At 48.6% G+C, this 10,724-nt stretch overlaps 1 protein-coding gene across 1 annotated transcript in view; it reads right to left on the reverse strand.

Annotated features, from left to right (window-relative positions):
• LOC108301591 (quinone oxidoreductase PIG3-like) overlaps window positions 1-5,136 on the reverse strand; it is a 7,760-nt gene extending 2,624 nt beyond the window's left edge. The window contains exons 1-4 of the mRNA XM_037737724.1: window positions 4,799-5,136; window positions 4,244-4,386; window positions 2,224-2,491; window positions 1,005-1,217 (exon numbers count right to left, since the gene is read on the reverse strand). Coding sequence (XP_037593652.1) covers window positions 1,005-1,217; window positions 2,224-2,491; window positions 4,244-4,386; window positions 4,799-4,808 — 634 coding nt within the window. The 5' untranslated portion in view covers window positions 4,809-5,136. The remainder of the gene's footprint in view (window positions 1-1,004; window positions 1,218-2,223; window positions 2,492-4,243; window positions 4,387-4,798) is intronic.
• Between the last annotated feature and the right edge of the window lie 5,588 nt (window positions 5,137-10,724).

Here is a 10,724-nt window from a genome sequence, read left to right on the forward strand (position 1 = left end):
AGATTGCCCCCAACTCTCGGCATTCGGGCAGTTCTGCAATCTCCTACCCTGAGTATGGACTACATTTAGTGACATAATCCTAGTGAATAGAATATGGCAGAAGTGATGGGATGTCACTTCCAAGACTAGGTCACCAAAAGGTGGTGGCTTCCCTGTGGGACATGGGACACTTTCTTTCATTCTTGCTTGCTCTCTCTGAAGGAAGCAACTGGCCGTGTTTCACACTGCCCTATGAAGAGGCTCATATAGCAAAGAACTGATGTCTCTGGCTAATAGCTGCCAAGAACCTGAAGCCTATGAAAGCCACGAGAGTGAACTTGCAGGCCGAATGCACCCCAGGTGAGCCTGGCGATGACCACAGCCCTGGCTGACACCTTGGGAGAGACCTGGAGCTGAAGGACCCAGCTAAATTGCTCCCAGATTCCTGACCCACAGAAATGGGGAGATAATAATATGCATTGTTTTAAGCCACTAAGTTTTGGGTAATTTGTTATGCGGCAATAGATAGCTACTAATAAAGGAGAGGAAGGATGAGGAAACGTTATGAAAGGGGAGTGGATAGGATAAGAGAAGGGGTGTTAAGCCAGGGATCAGCTAGCTTCTCCTCCAAACACACGGGCCGGTGCACATGCACATACACACCCTCCAAACACACAGGCACACACACACACACACATACACAAAACACACAGGCACATACACACACACCCTCCAAACACACAAGCATGTGCATACACACACACACACACACACACACACTCCAAACACACAGGAGCCCCCCACCCACACACCCTCCAAACACACAGGCCTGCAGGAACACACACACACAAACCCTCCAAATGCACAGGCACACACATGCACACACACTCCAAACACACACCCCCACACACACCCTCCAAACAGTCTGCACACACACACACCCCCTCCAAACACACAGGCCTGCACACACACTCTCTCTCTCTACACACACACACACACACACACACACACACACACACACATACCCTGTGTGGCCTTCAGAGCCCCCTCAGAGAAGTCCTCCTTCTTATAATCGAACCCAGCTGCAGCACCCAGCCTCTCTGCCAGTTGGATGTTCTCCTTGGAGCTTGTGGTCACCAGGGGGATGGCGTTGAACAGCCTGGTCAGCTGGATGGCAGCGGTACCCACACCTCCCGTGCCGGCATGAATGAGCACGGTCTCCCCCTCTCGCACTCCTCCTGTGGCAATGACACCAGAGCATCCTGAGCTAGTGAGGGCGTGGGGGTGGGAGAGTGCAGGATTGGCTTTGGAAACATAAACCCTCCGTGCCCTGAGGGTGTGAGGAGAGACCAGGCTGCAGGTTGTGGGGCCCGGGTTACAAAGAGCACTAAGCACAAGGAGCCATCAAAGGTTTTACAGCAGCGGGGGCCTTGACCAGGGCTGGCCTTGGGCAGGATTAATCCAGTGAAGGATTAATCCCTGAAGGCGGCTCCTGAGCCAGGCTTAGAACTGTCTGGGGTGCCTGAGCCAGGCTTAGAACTGTCCAGAGCTCCTGGGAGAGGGAGGTCCCAGGCCTGTGGGCTACTCTGATCCCTTTTTGTGTGAGAAATGAACCACTGCCTGAGGGACCTGGGCAGATAGACTTAAGGACAGTTTCTTCTCCTCTGAAAATAGGGACAAGCAGCTGGAACTGCTCTGAGAACCTTGCTTCTGCCTCATATTGGTCATAAAAACTGCCCATGGGCTGGATGTGGTGGCTCACACCTGTAATCCCAGCAATTTGGGAGCCAAGGAGAAAGGATTGCTTGAGACCAGGAGTTCAAGACCAGCCTAAGGGCAATATAGTAAGACCCTCATCTCTACAAAATTAAAAAAATTGGCCGAGCATGGTAGTCTACATCTGCAGTCCCAGCGACTTGGGAAGCTGAAGTGGGAGGATCACTTGAACACAGAAGGTCAAAGCTACAGAGAGCCATGGTTAAGCCACTGCACTCTAGCCTGGGCCATGAAGTGAAATCGTGTCTCAAAAACAAAATGAAACAAACCAAAAAACTGCCCGTAGTTGTCCCCATGGGCTACACGTCTGGGCTGGCTCTGGGATTAGAGGCTCGGGTGTGTTAGGGTGTGGGTGAAGGGCTCACATTTTCAGGGCCAGCAGAGGCCTGGGTTGGGGTCAGCAGTTGGCCTCAGGTGACAGGGTAGGGCTAGTGGAGGGGATCTCTATGGGGTAGGGATCCTCCTTACCCACACAGTGCAGCAGCTGGAAGGCGGTGAGCCAGGCCTCTGGGATGGCTGCAGCCTGGGGCAGGGTCAGTCCCTCTGGGATAGGCATGAGGAGCCCCTCAGGGACAGTGACATACTGAGCCTGGCCCCCACCAGGCAGCAGAGCCATGGCTGCATCCCCGATTTTCCAGTGTCCCTGGCAGCCAGGCCCCAGCTCTGCCACATGTCCAGATGCCTCGAGTCCCAAAATGTTGCTGGCTCCTGGGGGCGGGGAATACTGGCCTTGTCTCTGTAAAGGGAGGGCAGCACAGTAAGTGGGTCTGATAAGAGGGGTTAAATGTCAGTCCTCCTTGTTGCTGGAGAGAGAAGGTGGATTTTTGGCTTGGAATCTACTTTTGGTTTTCTAGGGTGGGAGAAAATTCAGATAGTCTCCAAATAAGAGTCATTCCAGAAACAGCTTCATCCCAGAGACAGCCCGTCTGAGAGGTCTTCCCTGTCACTCCCTCAGCCTGGCAGACAGTGCTGTGAGTCAGGGGGCTGAGGGAGCTGGGAGAGGGTGTGGAATGCAGCTTGCTAAGGTCTGAGACCCTGAGAGGATGGTCAGGGGACATCCTGCCATCTCAGCCCTTGTTTCTCCTGCTCTGAACTCAGCTTCCACAAGAAGGTGGGCTATTATGCCATCTTTACCAGCTAGAAACTGGATCTGCAGAGGGGATGTCATGCAAACTGGCTCTCTGATTCTCTCCAGCCTGGAGGAAGGAGAGGCAGGAAGAGTGCTGGCTTGGCTCTGGGGCACAGGGACTGAGATCATGGCTTGCAAGGGGTTGCATTCATTGCTGCCTGACACAACTTGGGACTTGGATCAGAATAGGCTCCAAACAAAGGGGCCTGGGACCCTCAGTTCTCACACTTCCTATGTATACACCAATCCCCTCCTTCCCAAGAGCCAGCTCTCTGGACTTTGGAGCCAAATGATCTGGATTTAAATTCTGTATCTGCCATTTATTCAGTCATATAACACATACTATACATGCTTACTATGTGTCAGGCCCTGTACTAGGCAAAGCAGATTGCTCTGTCCTGGTGGAACTTATAGTCTAGTGGGGGAAGACAGGCTTTAAAGAAGTGTACACACACACACACACACACACACACACACACGAGCCAGATCTGTGGAAACTAGCGGTCTGCCATGAGAGGAGAAGCCAGATATACAAAGAATGGTTGAAGAGCATCGCAGGGAGAGAGAAGGGTAAGTCAGGGCAGGAAGGAGTGTGGAGCGCAGCGGGAGGGTGCTGAGCAAGGGACAGGGGCATCTGCTCAGGGGGATGAGGTGTCGGCGGCCTAACCAGCAGGGCCCCACAGTGGGTGGGGAGTTTCCATTTTGTCCTAAGTGTGTGGCCATCTCTCTGTGGGTCGCTCCAGCTGCCAGGTGGAGAGGGGGCTGGAGGAGGCGCTGCCAGCGCCCAGGTAAAGTGGAACTGGTGTAGCCCTGGATAGAGCAGCAGGGAGAAGGGGACTGACTGGACATCTGCTATGATAAGGGAGGTTCAGAGGCTCAGGCTGATGAAGCAGATGAGGAGCAGAGAAACAGGGCGTCAACCCCAAGCTTCTGGCTTATGTAGTTTCCTGGGCATCATTCTCACTTTCCTCATTACTGAAATGGAGACACAAGGGCCCATCTCCTTGGGTGCTTGTGAGGCTTAAATTAAAATATCCACTGAGCAGGTGCGTGGCACAGAGTGAGCACTCAACAAACCTCAGCTCCTCTCCTGGCTAATGTCTGCGCAGACTCTCCCGGCATGGCCCAGCTGTGGGGCTAGGTAAGGCGGTATCCCTGGCTGGCTCTGAGGGCACAATGGTGGGTGCTGCAGTCCTGCTCCTGAATCTGACACAGATACCAAGAACCTAAGCCACCCATCTAGCCATGCTGGGCCCAGCTCCCTTCAAAACTGGCTAATGGTCAGGTCCTGACCCAAGCAGCTGTGATCCAGGAGCAGGTGCTTGTCCCCGGTTGCCCCACCCCATGGTGACTGGGTACCTGCAGTAAGTCTGCCCGGTTCAGGGCACTGGCTGCCACCTTTAGGAGGACTTCACCTTCCCCTGGGCTTGGCTTGGCTACCTCCTTCACGTAGAGGTTTTCCGGTCCTCCTGGCTTGTTAAAATGCACGGCCAACATTTTATCTGAGGACACAGGAGTGGAGGGATGGAAGAAAGGCATGAAAACTGGGACAGATTTGAAAGGAACCCCCTTCCCCAAATTAGGATCTCCAGAGATCACCTGTCTCCATCTCTCATTCTCTGACTGCTGCCCCTCACCGTCACTGCCTGTCTGGCTTCCCTAACTACATCCCTAGCCACTGCTGCTTCCTGCATCTTCTCTGGCTGTGAAGAGGGATTCATGCAGCGGCTTTGGAATGAAAGAAATTGAGATTCAAGTCTTAGGCAAGAATGGGACTAAAACATTATTACATAATGCGCTGTCCCGGGCCCAGGCAGAGCAGTGCTCTGCAGACAGTCCCTCTCCCAGGGAGTTAGCCTGCCTTTCTGGGGCTGGTGGCCCTGAGAGCACAGCCCAGGAGGAGGGGAGCCTCACCTGGAGCCATCTTGCTGGGGTCTCCCTTCTTCCGTCTGCACTGGGTTGCCTGCACCTCCTGCCTCAGTGTGGCTGCTGCTGCAGGCCCAGCTCAGGGAGGGACTATTTATGTTCTGGGGGGAGGGATCGGCAGGCCCATTGCCTGGGATGTGGGTGTGCCCTGTTTGTTCATTTTAGAAATTTAATTATCAAAGTGATCTCATCATGTTACACAAGTTTGATCCTCAGGGGACATGACCTGCCCTGCACCCCTCAACCTAAGGCTGTGCTGGCCGCATTCCTCCCTGTGCCCCTCAACCTGAGGCTGTGGTGGCCCAAGTTCCTCCTGGCACCCCTCAGACCGAGGCTGTGGTGGCTAGTCCCTCCCTGCACGGGTTGTGACAGGCTGTCTTCCTGACTTTGGTATCTCTGGATGCTGCTTCTGTCCCAGGGCAGGAGGGTGGCTGAGTGCCACTTTCCCTTAGGGGCAGATAACTCACGTTTGGGGTGTAGGGGTGACCATCTTGTATCCATCTCTGTGCCAGCCGTGTGGCGGGCAGAGAAGGCGCAGCGCAGCTGTTAAGGGAGGGTGAAGAAGTGAAGGGATGGGCACCCAAGGGACCCCTGAAGGCCGTGGGTGTTTGAGAGGGGAAGGTGCCTCAGGCTGGGGAAAGGTGCTTGGATGCAGCTGTGCCTACTTGAGCCTGACAACATCCCCAAAGAGTCAGGCAGGTGATGAGCTCCATTTTCAGGTGGGAAAACAGAGAGGTAAGGGCCTCATCTAGGATCACAGAGCTCATCCACAGAAAAGCAGCTGCCAGAACCCAGGACTCCTAGGTTAGAGTCTTCAGGAGAGGCTGCCTCATCACCCCCTCCCACCTGAATGCTGAAAAGGACAAGTGGAGAGAAGGAAGGGCACCTTGGAAGTGGCTGCCCCTCATAGCAGATGGGGAAAGGAGGGATTTCTATATGTGGTATGGAGTTTAGAAGGTTTCCCTGTGGGCTGCAAAGACCATCTCCATCTCTGAGTGCCTGATCCCCCAAAAGAGGCAGCAATAGGTCTGTTGGAAACCCCACAAAAAGTTTGCTTTTCTTGAAACAAAGCATCCCCTCTGCTCTAATCCCCTGTCAAGATCCAAATTTTTGGGTTGAGTGGTAATTTGTAGTGTCTGTTTCCACAGTCCAGCTTTGAGTCTCCCCAAAGGATCATGTTTTAGCAGAACAAAATCTCTGTGGTAAGCATGGGTAGAGGTCTGTGTCCAGAAACCTAGCTGGTCCTAGGGTGCAGTTGCTGCTGCTCATCTTGATAGTTAAATGGGTTTGGGGGGATACTCTCTTGTCCAGTGGGCTCCCAGCTCCTCCAAAGGATTCTGTGAAGTTCTGCTGAGTCACCTTGAGGCAGCAGCTTCTCTAATTCTAAGCCCAAGCTTGGGGTGACTCATGGTCTGGAGCAGCATAAAGGTTGATACTTTTCCCACTGAAGGAGCTGGAGCAATTCAGCTCTGGGTACGGTGCCAGCTTCTGTGCCTGCAGGACTTTTCCTGGGTTCCTCCTCCCCTCCCTCTGTAGACACTCCACCCTGAGGCTGGTGGGCAAATCCTGGGAGTAAAGATTTAGGAAGGCTCTGGGAGAGGGAAGGGCTTGGAATCTGCCCAACAGGCCCCTTGTTCACCCTTGGTGTTTTCTGGAGCTATCTGCTTGGCTACCTGCCTCTGCCATCTTCCTGGCCACCCCCCCCACCATGGCTCAGGGCCCAAGGCATTTCTCCTTACTCCAGGTGGTAGTCTGCACATTTTAAAACTCTGAAATAGGCAAAAAGCATGTTCCAAAACTATGTGTCCGTCTCGCTTTTCATTTCTTTTAATTTTACTTTGAGTTCTGGGATACATGTGTTGAACATGCAGATTTGTTACATAGGTATACATGTGCCATGGTGGTTTGCTATACCTATCAGCCCATCATCTAGGGTTTAAGCCCCTCATGCATTAAGTATTTGTCCTAATGCTCTCCCTCTCCTTGCCCCTGTCCCACAAAAGGCCTTGATGTGTGATGTTCTCTTCCCTGTGTCCATGTGTTCTCATTGTTCAACTCCCACTTGTAAGTGAGAACATATGGTGTTTGGTTTTCTGTTCCTCTGTTAGTTTGCTGAGGATGATGGTTTCCAGCTTCATCTATATCCCCAAAAAGGACATGAACTCATTCTTTTTTATGGCTACATAATATTCCATGGTGCATATGTATCACATTTTCTTTATCCAGTCTATCATTGATGGGCATTTTGGTTGGTTCCAAGTCTTTCCTATTGTAAATGGTGCTGTAATAAACATAGGTATGCATGTGTCACTCTTTTTTTTTGAGACAGAGTCTTGCTGTGTCACCCAGGCTGGAGTGCAGTGGTGCAATCTCGGCTCACTGCAACCTCTGCCTCCAGGGTTCAAGAGATTCTCCTGCTTCAGCTTCCCAAGTAGCTGGGACTACAGGTGCCTGCTACCATGCCTGGCTAAGTTTTTTTTGTATTTTTAGTAGAGGTTTCACTATATTGGCCAGGCTGGTCAATATAGAGGTTTCACTATATTGGTCTGCCTTGAACTCCTGACCTCATGATCCGCCTGCCTCAGCCTCCCAAAGTGCTGGGATTATAGTGTGAGCCATCATGCCTGGCTGCATGTGTCTTTATAGTAGAATGATTGATAAACCTTTGGGTATATACCCAGTAATGGGATTGCTGGGTCAAATGGTATTTCTGGTTCTAGATCCTTGAGGAATCGCCACACACTTTTTTTTTTTTTAAAGACAGGGTCTTGCTCTGTCACTGAGGCTGGAGTGCAGTGGTACCATCATAGCTTACTGCAGCCTTGACCTCTTGGATTCAAGTGATCCTCCTGCCTAGGCTCCTGAGTAAGTGGGCCTTGCCCTCCTGAGTAGTTTCATGTGCCTCAGACTGCAGGCACATGACACCACACTTGGCTACTTTTAAAAGTTTTGGTAGAGACAAGAACTTGTCATGTTGCTCAGGCTGGTCTTCAACTCCTGCAGCTCCAACTGCAGTTGGAGGTTGGAGGTTGCAGTGAGCCAAGATTGTGCCATTGCAGTCCAGCCTGGGCAACAGAGACTCTTGGGACATGTATCCCAAGAACTTGTCATGTTGCTCAGGCTGGTCTTCAACTCCTCGGCTTAAGTGATCTTCCTGCCTCACTTACCAAAGTGCTGTTATTACAGGTGTGAGCCACTGTGCCTAGACTCCTCTCACATTTTTAAGTTGATCTCTAAAATTATTCATCTGAAATACAAATAGTTCAAAAGATAAGGTTTTTTTATTTCTTTTAATACTAACATTTTAAACTCATACAACAGGCTTTCCCTCCTGCCCCTCAAGAGACAGAGTCTCATTCTCTTGCCCAGGCTGGAGTACAACGGTGTGATCATAACTCACTGTAACCTCAAACTCCTGAGCTCAAGGAATCCTCCCACCTCAGCCATCTTAGAAGCTAGGACTATAGGCACATGACACCATGCCTGGCTAAATTTTCTATTTTTCATAGAGACAGTCTTACTATGTTGCCTCAGCTGGTCTTGAACTCTTGGCCTCAAGGGATCCTCCTGCCTTGGCCTCTCAAAGAGCTGGGTTTATAGGCATGATCCACTTTGCCCAGCCTACATCAGGCTTTTAAATATATCAATTGGGCTGGGAGTGGTGGCTCACACATGTAATCCCAGCACTTTGGGAGGCAGAGGTACGCAGATCACTTGAGGTCAGGAGTTGGAGACCATCCCAACCAACATGGTGAAACCTGTCTCTAGTAAAAATACACACAAAAAAAACAGCTTGGCATGGTGGCTCATGCCTGTTGTCCCAGCCACTCTCGAAGGTGAGGCAGGAGAATCACTTGAACCTAGGAGGCAAAGGTTGCAGTGAGCCAAGATCACAACGCTGCACTCCAGCCTGATATTAGAGCAATTTGATATTAATATAATCAATCATCCACTAAACAAGACCTAAACTCTTCTTTAACAGTTAAAAGTTTTACAACCTTATTTTTCTTCTACTACTCATGTTTTCATTACACTTTTTTCATTGAATCATATTCTGCTATATTTTATGCTTTACTGATCATTCTTTTCTGCAACCAAAATATGTATATAAATTGACATTAATTAAAAAATTATTTTCTGTGACCACAGGGCTACTATATGTGTTAAATTTTGTTTGGATTTATTATTATTACAATATTATTAGTCCATAATTGATCAAAACAATATGTATTACTTTAAATAATAATTATGAAGCATAAAATGTAAAATTTTATTGGAAAGACATTCTTAATGTCAGTTGGTAGGGTTGAATTTTTTCCAATAGTTATTATATATGTGGATGAATATTACTTATTGCTAGAATGGGACTGAGTTTGAAATTAGTTCTCTTCCTATTTTTATTTTTATAGACAAGTTCTGAGAAATCTAGTTTGCATAAATTAGATGGGCAAGGAATTTCATTGTAGGAATGCTAGTCGGTTCTTTGAATACCTCTGAATTATGTAATAAAAACCATATAATGATTTATCATCAAAAGTTATTTTCAATGCTCTATTAGCTGACAACTTAATTAGATCTTGCTTTAGTTTTATTGAAAGTAAATACTTGGAAATCATCCAATCTGTTACTCAGTCGCAAGTGTCATCCAAATTCTCAGTTTCTGGAATTATACCAACAAAGCTTTCTGAAGACATATCAAATGTTTATTAATTATATCTGCTATTTTTTCACTTAGAGGCACCTTGTTTAAATTGATATACTCAGGAAAGATCCAGGAAGTAAAAATGTTAATTTCAATACATTTTTGCTAAATTTTTGGGATCAAATCCTTTTATCTTATCACATGCTTTAAATGTATTTTCAGGCCAGTAATGGTGGCTCACACCTGTAATCCTGGGAGTTTAAGACCAGCCTGGTCAACATGGCGAAACATTGTCTCTACTAGAGGTACAAAAATTAGGAGCTGGGCACAGTGGCTCACGCCTGTAATCCCAGCACTTTGGGAGGCTAAGGCAGGTGGATCACAAGGTCAGGGGTTTGAGACCAGCCTGACCAACATGGTGAAACTCCATCTCTACTTAAAAATACAAAATATTAGCTGGGCGTGGTGGCGCACACCTGTAATCTCAGCTACCTGGGAGGCTGAGGCAGGAGAACTGCTTGAACCTGGGAGGTGGAGGTTGTGGTGAGCCGAGAGCATGACATTGCACTCCAGTCTGGGACCAGCCTGGGCAACAGAGCGAGACTCTGTCTCAAAACAAAACAAAAAAAGAAATATAAAAATTAGTCGGGCATGGTGGCAGGCGCCTATAGGCTGAGGAAGGAGAATCACTTGAACCCAGGAGGTGGAGGTTGCAGTGAGCCGAGATTGTGCCATTGCAGTCCAGCCTGGGCAACAGAGACTCTGTCTCAAAACAAACAAAATATTTTCATTAACATGTTGGAGCTGCAGACTTAACTCATTTATGGAAAACATCTGTGACATTCTTATTGGCAAAGGCAGTCCTCACTGTTAAACTAATCGGCCAAATCAAATTACTTTCTATCAGAAAAGGTTTCTCATTTTTAAATTAAAGTAATCATGTTAATATGTGCCTTGTAACAATCATTTCGCTTCTGAATCTTAACAAATATAGATGGACATGGCATGCAGACTTCCTTTCCTGGATGAATTATGATATAAGAGTGTTCACTGTTTCTCACTGATTCTTTTTTTGCTTTACTCTTATGGGACTCTCCTTCACATGTGATGCATTTTTGAACAATAGAGCATGAAAAAGATCATTCAATTTAAAAATATTTAGAATATTCCCTTCCTTTGGTACCTTACGGCTTTTATGCTCCAAGCCAGGCTCAAAGGCTCAAAGGGCTGTGTGAGTGTGAGCTCTTTTGTATACTGGGTGAAGGGAGGCTG

This window comes from Cebus imitator, unplaced genomic scaffold, assembly GCF_001604975.1.
Source record: "Cebus imitator isolate Cc_AM_T3 unplaced genomic scaffold, Cebus_imitator-1.0 Scaffold1, whole genome shotgun sequence".
NCBI classification, from domain to species: Eukaryota; Metazoa; Chordata; class Mammalia; order Primates; family Cebidae; genus Cebus; species Cebus imitator.